At 42.4% G+C, this 19,842-nt stretch overlaps 1 protein-coding gene across 4 annotated transcripts in view; it reads left to right on the top strand.

Annotated features, from left to right (window-relative positions):
- The window catches only part of CDK5RAP2 (CDK5 regulatory subunit associated protein 2), a 186,914-nt gene that overhangs the window by 49,890 nt on the left and 117,182 nt on the right, over positions 1-19,842 (top strand). For all 4 annotated transcript variants that reach the window (XM_030817710.1, XM_030817712.1, XM_030817709.1 and 1 more), the window contains 5 exons: positions 1,647-1,809; positions 2,991-3,044; positions 3,861-3,980; positions 7,414-7,506; positions 13,751-13,969. In XM_030817710.1, the coding sequence (XP_030673570.1) occupies positions 1,647-1,809; positions 2,991-3,044; positions 3,861-3,980; positions 7,414-7,506; positions 13,751-13,969 (649 nt within the window). The remainder of the gene's footprint in view (positions 1-1,646; positions 1,810-2,990; positions 3,045-3,860; positions 3,981-7,413; positions 7,507-13,750; positions 13,970-19,842) is intronic.

The following is a 19,842-nucleotide window of genomic DNA, read 5'->3' as shown; positions in this document are numbered from 1 at the left end:
CTTTACCTTCATCCTGGGAAGCTGTGCTTCATTAGGGCAGCTCTGTCTGACTGCAAAATCTTTGTTCTTTCTACCAAACTAAGTTGCTTTCTAGGTTTAGCTGCAGAAAGGCTATTCTGAGGGTCTTCTGACAAAAGGCTAATTGTTGCATGTTAAAAGAAAAAGTAATAATTATAACAACTGTCATTTGTTGAGTTCCACCATATTCCAGGAGTGGTGCAAGATTGTTTTAAATAGCTTGTCTCCAGTCCACAATCCCAAGTCACCCCTATTTTGTAGCTGAGGAGGCACAAGCTCAGAGAGATGGAATTACTTGCCATGGCCAAGGGGCAGTTGATATGGGATAATTTGGTAATTATATTGTGTTATTTGATAACACAGCCCAGAGATGGATGTGTTCAGCTGTTCCTGAGGGGGTCACTAGGGCTGCAGGTAGCAAAGCTTCCTGGAGGGGAGGTGATGCTTAATTAGCTTTGGCAGGATGAATGGGTGTTTGTCAGTTAGAGGTGGGGGTGAGGTGGGGGTAGGGTGGGGAAGGGCATTTTAGGTAGAAGGAATAGCATGAGCAAAGGTGTAGAGGCATGAAACAGTCTGGCTTTGGGAGAGAACTGGAAGTGAGGCTACTGAGTGGAGACGGAGAGGGCGATGGTTTCCTGTGAGAGATGAGACTGAAGCTGTCGGCAGGGCCCTCTGATCTGGTAGGCCCTAAGACCTAGGACCTGGAATGCCTGGGAAGGAGTTTCACCTTTTTTTATTTTTTTATTTTTTCCTTTTCTTTTTATTATACTTTAAGTTTTAGGGTACATGTGCACAACGTGCAGGTTTGTTACATATGTATACATGTGCCATGTTGGTGTGCTGCACCCATTAACTTGTCATTTAACATTAGATATATCTCTAATGCTATCTCTCCCCCCTCCCCCTACCCCACAACAGACCCTGGTGTGTGATGTTCCCCTTCCTGTGTCCAAGTGTTCTCATTGTTTAATTCCCACCTATGAGTGAGAACATGCGGTGTTTGGTTTTCTGTCCTTGTGATAGTTTGCTGAGAATGATGGTTTCTGGCTTCATCCACGTCCCTACAAAGGACATGAACTCATCATTTTTTATGGCTGCATAGTATTCCATGGTGTATATGTGCCACATTTTCTTAATCCAGTCTATCATTGTTGGACATTTGGGTTGGTTTTATCATGAGAGTCAGTGTTTTTAAACTTTGCCCTGAGAAGCCTTGGCAAGACATTCCGTTTTTTCCACACTCAACGGAACAGCTCTGCTTCACTGGTTTTGTTCGCTTAGGTTTCAGTGACATTTCTTTTGGAGAGAGGATTTCTTGGCTAAAAGAATTAGTAGTCCACTGCTGTTGGTGGGGGCTGTTGAAGGTATTTGAACAGGAGCACAGCTTGGCGAGAGTCCAGAAGCTCAGAGTTGAATTGACTGGAGCCAGGCTGGAGGCAGGTAGGGGACCAGTTAATGTCACACGAATTCTGGCGCTTAATCTCCTACCTGCAAAATGTGATTCTGTTTGTGTTCAGCCATGGTATATGTCTACTTTGAAGATATCTGGCCCCATTTCCTTCCTCCTCCAGCTCCACTGAGCTAAGAGAACAGCTTAGAATTAATATTTAAATTTTGTTCTGTTTTAGACTGATTGAGGAGTTGAAGCTGTCTTTGAAGAGCAAAGAAGCTTTAATTCAGTGCCTTAAAGAGGAGAAATCTCAGATGGCATCTCCTGATGAGAATGTGTCATCTGGAGAGCTCCGAGGACTTTGTGCTGCTCCAAGGGAAGAAAAGGAGAGAGAAACTGAGGTGAGGTGACAGGACATGAAGAGGGGATTTTAATTAGCCAACCAGACTCCTCTGTGGGAGATGGAATGCACATTCAGTCCTCATGGTTCACACACAGCCTGCTTCTAAATATGAGTCCCCTGTCAGCTGAGGAGTGAGCAGAAACTGCCTTTGTCAGGGGCCCTGGCGTTCTTTTTCCTTCTCAGCCTCCTGTTCCTATAAAGAGTTGCTTAAAGAAAACCAGTCCCTACCTGCTTACCTCTGTTTTACAATGTGTTGATTTGTTGTTACCTGGGGACTTTATTTTCATCCTTTGGGTTTTCTTAGGATACAGTTGTGGTGCATTATTTTCCATCTTGCCTTTTTGGTTAGAAGTAGGTATGAGGCCAACTTTGGTCTGCAACTTGAGAGGTGGGGTGGGAAGAGGACTAACTTGTATCGGGCTTGGCAGTACAGGAGGGGTTCAGTATACCACCTCGTTCAATCCTCCCAGCCACCTGGCAAGGTAGAGCTCATGGTCTCCTTGTCAAGTTTAGAAACAGGCTCAGGCTCAGAGGAATTGTTACATTTTTCCAGGTTCCAAGAGACGGGTTACTAGTAGCTGACCCCAAAGCCTCCCTGGACTCCTGCCCCCCGCCCTAGGCGGCCTCCCCAGCAAGCTCTTTTGAAGAGGTTGGGCAGGCCAGGGAAGTACAGGTAGGTCTTAAGTCCAGGCCTTCCATTCTTGTTGGAGTAGCTGCTGCATGTGGTATGTTCACATTGGGGACGTTCTGGTTGTTCACAGAAAGTCTTGGTTTCTTCATGAAGCAGGGCCTGTGCTCCTACCACAGCAGTGAATGCTGTAGCCCTGCCAGTTCGTTTGCATCTGTAATCCACAGTTGTCTCCTGCCCCTCCTCTTAACTCCCTTTCCCACTTCCGTGGCACGGCCCTCTAGTAGGCCTTCGTCTTGTTCAGCAGCACTGTGGTTTACTCTCTGTGGGGCTGGTGATCAACCAGGGTAGGTTGTTGTCTTCACATTTTTCTTCATTCAAATCAGGCGGGGCTTTGGGTGGGATGGAGAGAGGGAGGGGACACTTGTTTTAATGAGTTCCACAGCAGTGGGGGAAGTGAGTAAACGACAAGGACGTGCTCATTCTAATTGTTCTGGAGAAGCTGTTGGATTGCACGTCCCTTTTTGACACCAATTAATGCCTTTTCTTAGGCTGCACAAATGGAGCATCAGAAGGAGAGAAACAGCTTTGAAGAGAGGATCCAGGTATGTTGATACAATTTTAAAAAACGTATTGAAGATTTAGCCTATTCTTGCCTCTTGTTTTATTCTGAGTGCAACAGATAATTCCGTGTCACAGTAGCTGTCATTCATTGAATGCTACTGTATGCCAGTCAAGCATAAGGTACTCTAGAAAGGGTTTCTTAATCTTTGCAATAACTCTGTGAAGTAGGCATTCCCATTTTACAGATGTGGTACCTGAGGCCCAGAGAGGTGAGGTCACTTGCCTAAGAGCACATAGCTAGGAAGAGGTAGAGCAAAGATTTGGACTTGTCCATGTGCCATGGTTCCTCTCTCACAGCAGGAGGCTTTTGTGTGATGCCTGCCAGCTTAGAAAGTGCTTTCACATCCATTATCCTGTTTGATCCTCACAACAGCCCGGAAGAGAGCGGTGGTGATTATCTTTAGAAATGAACTCAGACTATAAATGTATAGTTCAGTCTCCATCAAAAGGAATGAAATTAATTATCTGTTATTTCTCCCAAATAACCTGGTATGGTTTCAAAGACTCTGAGTGACTGTACTCAAATTCCAGAAGGCATTGGAATCCTTCCCATAGGAATAGCTGTCATCGTCTTAACTGATTGATCCCCTTCCCTTCACCCAGCCCTCTTGCCTGCAGCGGTAACACAGTAACTTGGAGCTGATGCCACTATGTTCAGCTCCACTTGGAAACATTAATCACAGGTTGACAGGAATAAGATAGAATAACTGCATTTGAGTGTGCTCTTAAAGATATATTTACAGTGCATTTTGGTTGGAACGCATCAACTTAGTGAATCTTTTTCTAATCTAATTTAGGCACTTGAGGAGGACCTGAGAGAGAAGGAAAGAGAAATTGCTACAGAGAAGAAAAATAGTTTAAAGAGGGATAAAGCCATTCAGGGTTTAACCATGGCATTAAAATCAAAGGAAAAAAAGGTATGTCTGATACACTTGAAGTAAGATTTTTCTTTATTAGCTTCTATGACTGGCCTGTCCTACCCTGAATTTTTAGCTTTAGATGAAAAGTTTATAAGAGAGCTGAGGTAGTATAGAAAGTGGGGAAATGATCCTCTAGTCAACTGGAAATCCAGTGCTGTCCAATAGAAATATCATATGAGTTACATATGTGATTTAAAACTTTCTAGTGGCCACATTAAAAGAAGTAAAAAGAAACAAGTGAAATTAATTTTAATTATATATATCCCTCCCAAACATAATCATTTCAACATATAATCAGTAAAAGTAACGAGATAGTCAACACTTTTTTTTTTTTTCAGAACTAAGCGTTTGAAGTTCAGATGTGTTTACAGCACACCTCAATTCAGACTAACCACATTTCACATGCCAAGAGCCACATGTGGGTAGTGGACAATGCAGGTCTAATCTTTTGAAGGATAACAGAAAATTGAGATAAAGGAGTTTTGGGAAGCAAGGCCATGACTGTGAGCCAGTGAAAGAGCTACCTGATGGTTGCCTTTGTAATCCAAGGTGGTAGCTGATGGTTCTGTGCTGTTTTCTTGTCCTTACTATGGCAATCTATTCTGTCCTAGTAGCTATGCAAGGAACAGACACAGAAGAAAACCCAGCTCTGCTTGCAAGTCTATTGGGGAAGAAAGAGTGTTGAGGGTTGTGATTGAGGGAAGTGTAGGGAGCTGGGGAGGCAGAGGGAAGGGGACCTGATCCAGATTAGGTGTGGATGTTGTGTGTGGGGAACAGTGCTTAGAGGAGAAGGTGCCTGAGCTGCATCTTAAAGGATAAGTAGGAGTTAGTTGGGAAGGAAGGCAGGGATGGGGATGCCATTTTGGACAAGGGGAGAACATTGGTCAAGGCGTTTACTTAGGAGAGACCCCATATGCACCACAGACAGTTTGGAGTTGTCAGAGCACAAAGTGTAAAACTTAAAGGAGGCGAGAGAAGAAGGTGAAGCTTCTTCAAGTGGCCAGCCGGTGGAGGTTGGGGAAACTAATCTTATTGAGCTGCTTAAGTGGCACTTAAGGCCACTGAAAACTCTTAAGCACATTTTCATTTTGGAGAGGTCTCTGGCTCTATCTGGAGAGTGAATTGCAGGAGGGAGAGAATGGAGGCTGGGAGACGAGCACCCCAGTGAGAGCCAAGAAAGGCTGAATTAGAGCAGTGGGCACAGCAAGTAGGAATGGAGGGGGAGGGGCTTATTTAAGAAATAAGATTCAAAGTCATTAGAAATAAGGTTGGGAAAATTTGAGGATTAGATGTAGGACTTCAGAGAAGCATAGTGAAGGATGACTTCTAGGTGTCTGGCTTGCGTGACTAGAGGTATGGTGGTGCCACTGATTCAGTTCAAAGCATGGATAATAGAGGTTGATGGCAAGATCTGGGACAGTGGTAGTGAGAGACAGGACTAGCTGGATTTCCTAGGCCGAGTAAGAATCCCTAAGCCTAGCTGGGAAGGTGACCGCATCCACCTTTAAACACAGGGCTTGCAACTTAGCTCACACCCGACCAATCAGAGAGCTCACTAAAATGCTAATTAGGCAAAAACAGGAGGTAAAGAAATAGCCAATCATCTGTTGCCTGAGAGCACAGCAGGAGGGACAAGGATCGGAATATAAACCCAGGCATTCCAGCTGGCAATGGCAACACCCTTTGGGTCCCCTCCCTTTGTATGGGAGCTCTGTTTTCACTTTATTAAATCTTGCAACTGCACTCTTCTGGTCCATGTTTGTTACGGCTCGAGCTGAGCTTTCGCTCGCCGTCCACCACTGCTGTTCGCAGCTGTCGCCGACCCGCCACTGACTTCCATCCCTCCGGATATGGCAGGGTGTCCGCTGTGCTCCTGATCCAGCGAGGCGCCCATTGCCACTCCCGATTGGGCTAAAGGCTTGCCACTGTTCTTGCACAGCTAAGTGCCTGGGTTCGTCCTAATCGAGCCGAACACTAGTCACTGGGTTTCACGGTTCTCTTCTGTGACCCATGGCTTCTAATAGAGCTATAACACTCACCGCATGGCCCAAAATTCCATTCCTTGGAATCCGTGAGGCCAAGAACCCCAGGTCAGAGAATACAAGGCTTGCCACCATCTTGGAAGCGGTCTGCCACCATCTGGGAAGTGGCTCGCCACCATCTTGGGAGCTCTGTGAGCAAGGACCCCCCGGTAACAGTAGATGTGATGAATCTGTTTAGAAAATGCTGACTTTGAGGAGCCCATGGACCATCCAGATGAGAGGTCCAGGAGGCAGATAATGTGCATGCCTAAAATTTGGAGAGAGCTCAATCCTGAAGAGGTCAATCTAGGAATCCCTTGTGTACAGGTGTGAGTTAAGATTCTGAGAGCTGACCTACTTATCCAAGGAGAGTATAGAATGGGAAAGAAGGTTGATGATGGGACTGCAGAGGACATCAGAATTTCAGGAATAGGGAGAGGAATGCACAAAGGAGACAGAAGGAATGGTTGCAGAAGTAGGACACTAACCAGGAAACTGGTGGTGTTGCTAAGGAGTTTGAATGATCACCGGTGTCAGATGCAGCAGAGATTTGCCGCCTAGTGATAGTAGTCATGGTGGGCGTGGTGGCTTACGCCTTTTATCCCAACACTTTGGGAGGCTGAGGTCAGAGGATCGCCTGAGGCCAGGAATTTGAGACCAGCCTGGGCAACAAGGTGAGACTGTGTCTGTAATAAAAATACAAAAAAGTAGCTGGATATGGTGGCGTGCGCCTGTGGTCCCAGCTACTTGGGAGGCTGAGGAGGGAGGCCTGCTTGAGCATGGGAAGTTGAGGCTGCAGTGAGCTGTTATCAGCCACTCCACTCTAGCCTGGGTGACAGAGCAAGACCCTGTCTCAAAGAAAAAAAAAGTCAACATTGTATCACGTGTGGGGAGTTCTAGGCCCAACTGAGATCAGAGGCCTTCAGTGTGTCAGGACACTGGTGTTGGAGCCGCTCTGGGTGCTGGCAAAGTCCAGGGTGTGGCCACGGTGATTCATGGCCAGTTCCGGGGTGTAGGAGAAAGTCACTGGAGGATGAGGAATTTGGGGAATACCCAGGCTAGGTAGTTGGGTAGGTCATCTATACGGACAATAATAATAGTAACAGTATGAGCCAGGCATTATTTTAACACCGATGCATATTACCTCATTTAACCCTAACAACACAATAGCTGGGTGAGTGGTGGTATCCTCATTTTACAGTTGAGGAGATGGAGTTTCAGAGATGTTAAGTACCTTGCCTGGAATTATCCAGCTAGTAAACAGCTAAACTGGAAATCCCACTTGGATCTCTTCTGACTACAAAGCCCTTGATTATAAGCACGACACAATTGAGCAGGAGAAGCATGTGGGCTGTGCAGAGAGGAGAGCCCAGTTACATACTTGGCTGGTATTCGTTGTTTTTCCCCAGGTTGAAGAACTTAACTCTGAAATTGAAAAGCTCAGTGCTGCCTTTGCTAAAGCCAGAGAGGCCCTGCGGAAAGCACAGACCCAGGAATTCCAGGTAAGTGTTCACTTGGCTTAAGTGGCTGTCTCTTTGATCCTGACCCCTGGTGAGGTGAGGACTTTGCAGCTGAAAGAACTTGGGTGATTTTAATAAGGAAAACTGTGGGTGGTCTTCAGTGATAGAATTTGCTCAGTCTAATTAAAGGGAAATTCTCTACCAGATTTGGGAGCTTTTCTAGCCCCCTCCTCAATATGATAATGATAAATACCTCCACAGTTAGGAGTGCTGAGTGTGCTCTGTGCTAAGTAATAATGCAAGATATGTGGATTATCTCATTTAATCTTCACCAGCCTGTGGGAAAGGTAATCATCATCCCTCTTGTGTTTGTAAATTTTTTTTTTTTTTTTTTTTAAGACGGAGTCTCCCTCTGTCGCTGAGGCTTGAGTGCAGTGACACAATCTCTGCTCACTGCAACCTCCACCTCCTGGGTTCAGGCAGTTTTCCTGCATCAGCATCCTGAGTAGCTGGCATTACAGCCCACCACCATGCCTGGCTAATTTTTGTATTTTTACTCGAGCCGGGGTTTCACCATGTTGGCCAGGCTGGTCTCGAACTCCTAACCTCAAGTGATCCACCCGCCTCGGCCTTCCAAAGTGCTGGAATTATAGGAGTTAACCACTGCGCCCTGCCGTATTTGTGAGGTTTTGAGGCTCAGGAGGGTGTGTAGCTTATTCACTGTCACACAGTTAGCAAGTGGCAGAGCCAAAATTTTAGTGTGGTAATTGCTAATAATACCAAGAGACATTTATTGAACACATACTATGTGCCAAGGCCTGCTAAGTGCTCCCCGTAGATTATCTTAGTTAACTGCACAGCAGCTCTATGAAGTAAGTACTATTAATATCTTTTTTTTTTTTTTTTTTTTAAACTGCTGAGGAAATCCAAGTTAAGTTTCTAGTAACTTGCTCAGGGTCCCAGAACTGGTAAGTAATAGAGCTAGGATTGACTCCAGAGCCAATCTGACTCCAAAGACTGTGCTTTTACTGTCATCCCGTATCTCCCTCACCTGACTGCTTTGGTCCCAGCTGCTCTTTTCCAGGTTTCTTTTCCAGACCTTGATGTTTTTGACCTGCCTTTTCCCTCCTCCCTCCGCCCCCCAATGTTGTACTACAAGGACTCCTGCTGGTCAGCCCCTCTTTCTTCCTCATTTTAATTTCGTGTTTTAAATTATTTTAAAGTGTTTCTTCTCATGTTTCTCGTTTTCCTATACAGCTTATACCTATCACTAATAACTTAATAAATCAATAAAGTTTCATCATCAAAGTAAGTCCATACTGCCTAAAGCTTCCTCCTCCCACCCCTTGCACTGATGTTGCTTTTGGTTGTAACGTAGAAGTTAGAAGTTAAATCTGATTTAAGACTGATTCCCAAGATTCATATCCCATGCCTTATCTTTTGCAGAGCTGTAGTTCACAATAAGAATAATTGAAGTAATTTGGTTTAAATCATGGTACGCTAGGAACATAGACAAATCTTTGCTTCTGGAATCTCAGACTTGCCTTCTCTCACCGTTTTGACAGTGGTTGATGAAATGGAGCTAAGATTACACTTTAGACTGTTTCTCTTTTTCCTTGCCTAGAAAATAACAAGCTTCAGAAGCTGAATTCTTAGGAAAATTATGTTTTCCATTGCTTGGGAAAAAATCTGTTGGCTGCTGATAGCCAGAGAGACCGGTATAAACATTGTGATATTTTACTTGTTATGACGGGCCTTAAAGGAAAGAAAGGAATCTTATACATTTAAATGTTACCCAGATTTATTACATACATTTAACTTAATAACCCCAGTCTTAGTCAAAAGACTTTAAGAATGAGTTTTGAGGTCTTACAATGTACAGTGTTGGTCAATTTTCTTATCTTGCAGCACACAGAAATCAGGAACTGTTGTAACTCTTCAGGTTATACATGTCAGGTTGGCTTTTCAGAGAACCCTCATTTAGTCCTTGCCCAAGGAGGTAGCAGATTTATAAACCGGCAAGTATTTGCAGGACTTGAACTCAAGTCTGTCTTCAAAGCCTATGTTCTCTCCACTCCTCTGATTGTGTGTGAGTAAATGCACACAATACACCTATATTGGCTATCTCATTGTGAGGTATACATAGTTTGAATGGTGCACAGATACTTGTAAATGCATTTTTTCCCCATGTGTTGGGGTCTTTTTGGGATATCATGTGATTTGAGCCAATTGCAGCATGAGTTAAATAGCCAGCGTTCACAGGGTTGGCATCAAGCCTGACACTGAAGCAACAGCAGGTGATATTTAAACTCTTGAAGTGATTGCCAAAGTTCAGAAGCACAGAGGTGTGAATTCTAATCCCTGGTTTCACTGTGAAGGTGATAGTGTGGGCTGGCTGCTGCTACCTCCATACTAATTTAAAAAAAAAACTTCCAAATTGGAAACGGCATCCTCCCAGCTATTAAAGTAAAAATGCACATTGTAGGAAATTTATAAAGTACTTAGAGTAGTAGTGAGAGGTTGATAGAAATATCAGTAAACTCACCTCTTGCCTTGACCCTGTGCCTCGACTCTAATGCATATTTATGCATTATACATACACACTTTAAAAAATTAAATAGGATCATAATATGTATTTTTTTCCATGACCATTTTTTAAAATTTGACATTCTAGCCATGGCAGTGTGTATAGACCTACCAAGTCTTTTATTTTTTAATTTTTATTTTGAGATAATTGTGGATTTTCATATACAATTCTTTATACTCTTTACCCAGTTCTCCCAAAGGTAACATCTTGCATAATTGTGATGTAATATCACTGCCAGGACATTGACATTAGGGCAGTCCTTTGACCTTATTCAGATTTTTAGCAGTGGACATGCATTCATTTGTTTGTGTATGGGGGTGTGTGCATATTTAGCTCTGTGCTACTCAATCTTTTTAAACAATTGAGTATAGTCCATTATATGGAGGTAACATTATTTTTACTGGGAAGAACATGGAGTGGGACATGGATTTGAATCTTGACTCTGCTCTTGCTAACTGTATTAGTACATTCTCATGCTGCTAATAAAGACATACCCGAGACTGGGAATTTACAAAGAAAAAGAGGTTTAATGGACTCACAGTTCTGTATGGCTGGGGAGGCCTCACAATCATGGCGGAAGGCGAAGGAGGAGCAAAGACACATGTTACATGACACAGGCAAGAGAGCATGTGCAGGGGAACTGCCCTTTATAAAACCATCAGAACTTGTGAGACTTATTCACTGTCATGAGAACAGCATGGGAAAAACCTGCCCCCATGATTCGGTTACCTCCCACCAGGTCCCTCCCATGACATGTGGGAATTATGGGAGCTACAATTCAGGATGAGATTGGCGTGGGGACACAGCCAAACCATATCACTAACTGTAACCTTGGGCAAGATATTTGAGCTCTTCCAGCCTGTTTGTGCATTGCAAAATTGAGATAATCACCCAAGGTTTAAATAAGAAAGTGTACCTGGGCACAGTAAATGTTGTTAGCTCACCCTTAGGTGGTATTTGGACAAAAACAGAGTACTTTGGTCTGTTTTTCAAATTCTTGGTTAATAGTGTTATTATATATAGCTTTTGGTTTGTGGAACCTCTATTATTTTTTGATTGGGAATGAAAGATAATGGAGCAGGTAAAGGAAAAGTGGAGCTAGATTTATCATGTTATACCCACTGAAATGGCACTTTGTATCATATGATATATATGAGATACATCTCATGATATATCTCATATATATATGAGATACATCTCATATGAGATATATGATATACATCTCATATGAGATATATGATATATGAGATACATCTCATATGAGATATATGATATATGAGATACATCTCATATGAGATATATGATATATGAGATACATCTCATATGAGATATATGATATATGAGATACATCTCATATGAGATATATGATATATGAGATACATCTCATATGAGATATATGATATATGAGATACATCTCATGAGAAATATTGTGAGATATATCATGATATATGAGATGTATCTCATGAGATATATCGTGAGATATATCACATGATACATATGATACATCTCATGAGATTTATCGAGATATATCACATGATACATATATGATACATCTCATGAGATATGAGATATATCACATGATACATATATGATATATCTCATGATATATGAGATGTATCATGTGATATAGCTCATATATGTGATATATGATCTATATATCTATATATATATATATTTTTTTTTTTTTTTGAGATGGAGTCTCGCTCTGTCACCTAGACTGGAGTGCAGTGGCGTAATCTTGGCTTACTGCAACCTTTGCCTCCTGGGTTCAAGCAGTTCTCCTGTCTCAGGCTCCTGGGTAGCTGGGACTACAGGCACATGCCACCATGGCTGGATAATTTTTGTATTTTTGGTAGAGATGAGGGTTTCACCATATTGGTCAGCCTGGTCTCGAACTCCTGACTTCAGGTGATCTACCCCCTTCAGCCTCCCAAAGTGCTGGGATTACAGGTGTGAGCCACTGCGCCCAGCCTGTGTATCATATTTAATCTTCACAACGACCATATGAAAATAGAGACCATTCCTCCCAAAGTGTTGGGATTACAGGCAGTGAGCCACTATGCCTGACCAAGGATGTGTTTCTTGATATGAGTGTATTCAGTTTGTGAACATTTGTTGAGCTATACACTGATGATTTGTGTACCTTTCTGTATATATGCTATATTTAGTAGAATGCTGGTAAACCAGCTTTCAGAAAAAAAGAAGGAAAAAATAATAATTAAAAAAATAGAGGCCATTACTTCCCATTTCACAGGTGTGTATATATTTGATAATCATATGTATTTTCTTTAGTTAACTGTGTATTAATGAAATACCACATATTCTTGACTTATTATGCCCATGGGCTTTGCTGAAATTACAGTCTCTCAGGCTGGCCATTGAACTAGCATGCTGACCACCTTTTTTTTTTTCTCCAACTGAATCTGGGTTTGAGCCATTCTGATGTGGATGAACATTGCAAGTGCTTAGATATATCTCTGCTTTTTGTCAACCTAAATAACAGAGAGAATCTCTCAAAAAGAAAATGATACTTATTTAGGAATAGGACATGGCAATGGGAATACATGTGCCATAGCTATGTGCATATTTAGGGAGGTTAAGGAAGACAAAGATTTTTAAAGAAAAAGGAGAATTACATAACCGTATTGAGATACTTGTCCTTGGCTACAAGGATCAATAACAAGAATGACACCAGTCCTAGGTTGGATGGGCAGTTGCTGGGCAGATGTCCTTGCAGAAGTATTTTTTGTGTAGGATTGCAGTGGCCTTTGTGCAAGGTTGTGGTTTTTACAGAGTCTTTTGTGATGGTTTTTGTTCTGAGGCATTTATGCCTGAGTAATCTGTCTTCATATACCCGAATCTATTTGTCAAGGTTGTTTTTTTTTTGTTTTATTTTTATTTTTTTAAACACAAATGACTCCATTCTGATTCTGACAACTTTCACATTTTCAAATGAAGGTCTTCATTTTCTAACATTTAAAAATGACTTAAATTGTTTTTTAAACCATTATTAAAGTAACATTCTCACTTACCTTAGAACATTTGAAAATACAGAGTTATGATGAAAAAAAATTAACTATAGTCCCACCCAACTAAAGACAGTTACTGTGAACATTTGTGCTTTTCTTTCTTTTTTCTTTCTTTTTTTTGAGATGGAGTCTCGCTCTGTCACCCAGGCTGGAGTGCAGTGGTACGATCTGGGCTCACTGCAACCTCCACCTCCGGGTTCATGCAGTTCTCTGCCTCAACCTTCCTGAGTAGCTGGGACTACAGGCACCCACCACCACGCCCAGCTATTTTTTTTTATTTTTAGTAGAGACGGGGTTTCACCGTGTTGGCCAGGCTGGTCTTGAACTCCTGACCTCATGATCCATCCGCCTCGGCGTCCCAAAGTGCTGGGATTATGGGTGTGAGCCACCGTGCCCAGCTGAGAATTTGTGCTTTTTTTCTGGTCCTTTAAGAAAATACTTCTTTCATACAACCATAGCCTTTTCTTCCTTAATATCCACATCATAAGAAACATTATCTTATGTTATTCCAAAATCTTCCTAGTATTTTTTCTTTGGTTTCTGAATGTTGTCTATGTTAATCTTTTTCTTTTCTTTTTTTTCCCCCAAGGCGAAAAAGAGCCCAGGTTTCTTGGTTTGTTTCATGAGGTATGAAAATTAGCTCATCTTGCTTCTCTGCCTTCTCTTCTAGGGGTCTGAAGACTATGAGGCTACTCTATCAGGAAAGGAAGCCCTTTTGGCTGAGCTGCGCTCACAAAACCTCACCAAGAGTACAGAGAACCACAGACTGTGTAGAAGCATTAAGAAGATCACCCAGGAGCTGAGTGACTTGCAGCAGGAGAGGGAGAGACTAGAGAAGGACCTGGAGGAAGCCCATCGAGAGAAGAGCAAAGGAGACTGCACCATCCGTGTGAGTACTGCCTTGCCCTTCTGACACAGTGGACAGTGCTTTTGGGGCTATGTGGCTGTGTCTGGTTGTAGGGTGATATTCAGTACAGAAGACTTAAGAAAATATTTCACTTCTTATCTCAGTACCTAGAAATGACCAGCTTCATTTGATCTATTTGGTATTTCATTCCTTTTATTCTCCTTCTCTCTCTCTCTCACACACACACACACACACACATACACACACACACAGAGCTGTTATCAAGTTGAAAATACAGTTTTGTATCGTGCTTTTTTAAGTTTAATGTTCTGTCTCTGGTTTGTTGCCATGTCATGAATGTTCTTAAAAAACAATTTTTTTGTGCCAGCATAATATTTCATCACTTGGTTGTATTACAGTTTATTTAACTAGTTCTTTTTTGAACGGCATTTAGATTATTTTACTTTTTTTTTTGCCTTATGACTTCTGCAGCAAACATCCTTGTACTTAAATCCTTGTACTTAAATCCTTATCCACTGATTGTCTGTTTTTTTTTTTGGAGACGGAGTCTCGCTCTGTCACCCAGGCTGGAGTGCAGTGGCACGATCTCAGCTCACTGCAAGCTCTGCCTCCCGGGTTCACGCCATTCTCCTGCCTCAGCCTCTCCGAGTAGCTGGGACTACAGGCGCCTGCCACCACGCCCGGCTAATTTTTTTTGTGTGTGTTTTTAGTAGAGACGGGGTTTCACCGTGGTCTCGATCTCCTGACCTCGTGATCCGCCCGCCTCGGCCTCCCAAAGTGCTGGGATTACAAGCGTGAGCTACCGCACCCGACTGTTGTTTTTTTTGAGATAGGGTCTCACTCTGTTTCCTGGGCTGTTTCTGAACTCCTGGGCTCAAGTGATCCTCCCAACTCAGTTTCCTGAGTAGCTGGGATTATAGGTACATGCCACCATGCGCACCTCACCGATTGTTCCTGATAGAGGTATAATAACTGGGCCAAAGAGTATGAATATTTTAAGGACTGTTGTATAGATATATTCAAATTGTTCTACAGAAAGATTATACCAGGTTTCTCTAGGTGATCTTTTTTATGACTGTACTCTATTTAGCATTGGGTATTAGCATTTAAAAATCCTTTCTGAATTTGGTAGACCTATTAAATTTCAATTATACTTAAACTTAAATATTCAGTGTCTTTTAATTTAATCCCTCCTGAGAGTCACATCCAGATACGTAGCCTTGTTGCAATCAGGTAGGATTGGGGTCCGGGTCTGAGTGATCATTGCCATGCAGGTTAATTGAATTGTCTGCCTGAGATCCTGGGCCAGGCAGTCATTAGAGTAGAGGACTCAAAAGAGTACCAGTGATTAGTTCCCTGGTGGCTGCTGCTGATAGGGACACCAGGATCCAGAAGTTGAAATCCCATTGTTAACACTGAAGAAAGAATTGAAATGCAATTGTTTGTATATTTTAATAAAATTTTAACAAACATTAATGGATCAATAAAGGAAATCTAGAAAAATTAGAAAATGGTAGCTATAATTCCACTACCCTAGCAAAGTAACTCTCACTGATTTTCTGTACTATCGTCAGTCCTGGTGTACCTGGGCTCCTGGTCTAATCAGAGGCTAAATACTGTTCTGTCTTTGATCACTTAGTCTATCATAGGCACCATCTCATGGTGTAGGCTCCAGAACGATCATGTTGAATTGTGATGCATACCCTTTCACTGAATATATTTCACGTGATTTACTTAATAATCTCCTTTGTTGGACATTTTGGCTATTTAAATAATGCCACAATGAACATCTTTTGACATAAGGGTATTTTCTCTTGAAATCCCTAGGATAGATCTTGAGGAGTGAGATTACTGGGTCAAATAGTGCCTATGTATATATGTACATACATATTTTTTGGGACAGAGTTTCACAGTGTTGCCTAGACTGGAGTGCGGTGGCATGCTCATAACTCACTGCAGCCTCAAACTCCTGGGCTCAAGGGATCCTACTGCCTCACCCTCCTGTGTAGCTGGGACTTCGGGTGAATGCCACCATGCCCAGCTAATTTAATTTTTATTTTTTGTGGAGACAGGGTCTGGCTGTGTTGCCCAGGCTGGTCTCAAATTCCTGGTCTCCAGTGATCTTCGCATCTTGGCTTCTGAAAGTGCTGGGACTACAGGTGTGAGACACTGCACCTGGCCAATATTTTATACTGGTTAATCATGTTGCCAAATTGTCCAAAAGGCTGGCCCATTTTATGCTGCCACCAGCAATGTTAGAGTGCACTAGTTTGTTGCATGTTATTAAAAGACCTGTTTCTCATCTTTATTCAATCTTATTGAACACAAAATGTATATGGCTTAGATGCTAATGGAATTACAATACGTAACTCCTGAAAGTTTTATTTTTCTAAGGGAGATGAAAATGTTACACAAGACAAAATGCAAAACAATTTAAAATCCACAGTTAATTAATATAACCTGTACTCAATGCAAAAGCTCCTGTGTGATGTGGTAGTCAGGGAAATCTTCTAGGAGGGGCTGACACTTGAGAATGAAATGGGTCAGATTTGAGTAGTGTGACTTTATATACATGAGGTAAAGGCTGGCCAGAGGGTCCATTTATAGAGCTGCATGTTTCATAGTCAATTCTTAAATCCTTCACCATTAGATGACCTTTTTTTTTTTAGTTTAAAACAATTATCCCTCATCCCCTACTGCCATTATAATATTTGTGTGGTAAAATTTGGATGACCGAGGATGAGGGGGTGATACACACACGCACACATACTCACACACACACTCTCTCTCTCTCTCTTTCTCTCTCAATAATGTATAATATGTAGTTTTTTTATATCCTAACTTAGTCTTTGTCATCATTTGAAATTGCTGTATGACATTACCTCAAGCATATATACTGTAATTTTCTTAGGTATACTTCTGTTGTTAGACATTATTTGTTGGTTTCATAATTTATTTATGTAAACTCTGGTGCTTCTAGAAGAATTTTGGGCTGCTGTGGATAAAAAGATGTATTCCTACATAACATGTATATGTCTTCATATGGAGGTATTTGGCAAGGAATGGAAGGAGACTATGATGGCAATAGGACAGGGATTGGGGTGAGTATACTATGGGTAGGACTTTTTTGTGAGTGGTAGAAACCTTGCTTGAACTAAGTTTGGCAGAAAGGGAACTTGATTGCCTTGTGTAACTAAACTGCTGGAAGGACAGGGGTACTGGAACACTACCAGGACCAGACTCTCTGTCTCAGAGCTGGCTTCTTTTTCTTGCATCCATACTCCAGTTCCAAGTGGTTGGACTCATTGCCAGCCATGCTGGGATCGCAACTTCCTGATTTATTGCAGAAGAGGAAGAAGAACTCCCATACTTTGCTGCCCTGGCTGGTTTCTTGTCAGGATGGCCAGACGGGTGATGTACTGAGAATCCCAATTTGGGTCACATGCTCATTGTGCCTTGGCAGAAGGGTGTGTGTCTGTGTGTATAACATCATTGGCAGCCCCCCCTAGAACCACATGTTTGGAAGGGGATGAGCAGGTACCTAGAGAAAGTGGTATTTTGTTTCAGGGCACTGGGCAGACCAAAAGCAGCTGTATACTCTAAATGCTCTCCTCAGGTGAACATGCCATTGACTCAGGTTTCCTGGCATCTCTTCATGACTACCTTTACACATCAAGTTACATACATGTTTCCAACAAGATGATATGGCCATGGTTTCCTTCTTTTTGCATAGATATTGCATCACAGTTGAATCTCTAGTTACCTTTTGCTTATAGTCTAAGAATTTGATGTGTCCATCTCACATGACTGTTTTACACCAGGTCTTGGGAGTACTGGCCTTCTCAGAGCCTGAGGAAACATGGTGGAGTGATGTCTTTGCCTTATGGTGCTAGGATAAATGCACAGGTGGAGCATAACACACTAGCTTTGCATAGCTTACCAGCTTGTTTCTGGTAACTAGGCTCCTTATTTAACTGGAGTGCCTCCCACTCACCAGCTGCCACAGGTGTTGCTTTTGGATTGAAACAGACAGAAAAACCTAGACCTTTTAGTGGTCTCTGTTTCTGTCCTGGCAAAAGCAAGGAATCCATTCATACATTCAGCAACATTGAACACTTTGTGCAAGCCCTCTAGGAGACAAGGAGAAAATTCCATAATTGAGACATGAACAAACAACCACAGGAGCACAGAGAAAGGAAGTGGCTTGCAGGACCAGAGCAGGCTCCTGGGGAAAGTAACTTTTGAACTGGTTCTGAAGTTTGAGCTAGAGGTTAATAGATAGGCAAGGGAGAGGAGGGTTTTGTATAGAAGGCTAAGGTTTAGAGGTGGGAGAGGGTATGGTGATTTTGGGGAAGAAAAGTTTGGGGCTGTAGTAAAGGGTGGTTCCTCTAGGGATGTGTCAGGAGATTAACCCGAGAGAAGTTGGCTTGTGGAGAGCCTTGGATGCAGAGTTTGGGAGCCTGGACTTGAGGTGTAGGCAAGGGGCCCCTGGTGGGGTAGGGGTTGGCTATGCCAGTCAGAGGATCGACAGGATCAGATTTGCAGTTTAGAAAGACTAGTCTGATGGATGTCTAGAGGATGGATTGCTGAGTGAAAGCCAGGAAACAAGATGGGAAAAGGCTTTTCCTTAACATGTAAGTCAGGCTCTGAGAGGTCAGGGTTTTAGGGGAAAAAGAAAAGGAACCTGTTTCTCTGTAATGGGGATGATCAGGTGTAGCTTCTAGGGCTTGACTTGGTGCGTATTCAATGCTTCATCCACGAGGACTCTAGGATGTTCAGCTTTGAGTCCCTCTCATGTTTACTCAAACTTTGCTGCATCCCACAGGTAGGATAAAGAAAACATTGGTAAGAACAATGTCCAAAACACAGGTCTTGTTCTCAATTCACATTCAGCTCAATCCTCATTGTCCTCTTTGGTAATGGAAACTGCTATGCAGAGTGGTAGAAATAAAGCAGGTATGATCTTCAGGTGTAGATTGTACTTTACAGTTTACAAAGATTGCCTGTGTGCCCACGTGATGCTCCCAGCCTTGGGTTTGGGCATAGAAAATGTTTTTCCCATTTTGCAGATTAATCTGTGCCTCAGAATTTACATTGCTCGGCTGTCTTTACGTAGAAGGTGATATATATATGTGACATGGATTCAAGTCTATGGACTCTATCTAATTTCAAGACTTTGCTAAGATACTACGCTGTTGCTCTGCCAAACCATCAGTAATTATGTTGAGAATACTGTGCTTTTGGCAGAAAGGAAGATAGGTATATTTTCAGCTTTTCAACAGACCAGAATAATACATTCTCAAGAACACCCAACTTGAAGTATTCTGGCTAATTGAAGCCGTAAACATTGTAATTTGTTCCTTTTTGTGTTTCAGAAATACTTGCAGAGGTTTATAGAAAGTCATAAGATTAAATGAAATTAAAAATAAAGGCTTTAGGGTTCAGGAAAAATAAAAGTGACTAGCAAAATGGAACCAGAGTGAGTATTTTAATTAATTAATTCATTTGAGACAGGGTCTCACTCTGTCACTCAGGCTGTTGTGTAGTGGCATGATCCTAGCTCACTGCAGCCTTAAACCTTCAGGCTCAAGTAATCCTCCTGACTCAGCCTCCTGAGTAGCTGGGACTACAGACATGCACTACCACACCTGGCTAATTTGTTAAATTTTTGTAGAGAAAGGGTTTTGCTATGTTGCCCAGACTGGTCTTGAATTCCTGGCCTCAGGCAATCCTTCTACCTTGGCATCCCAAAGTGTTAGGATTATAGGTGTGAGCCACTGCTCCTGGCCCAGAGTGAGTATATAAAAATGCACATTGTGGCTGGGCGCAGTGGCTCACGCCTGTAATCCCAGCACTTTGGGAGGCCGAGGTTGGTGGATCACCTGAGGTGAGGA

Source organism: Nomascus leucogenys, chromosome 8 (assembly GCF_006542625.1).
Source record: "Nomascus leucogenys isolate Asia chromosome 8, Asia_NLE_v1, whole genome shotgun sequence".
Classification (NCBI taxonomy): domain Eukaryota; kingdom Metazoa; phylum Chordata; class Mammalia; order Primates; family Hylobatidae; genus Nomascus; species Nomascus leucogenys.
This window is presented reverse-complemented; position numbering and strand designations above follow the sequence as displayed.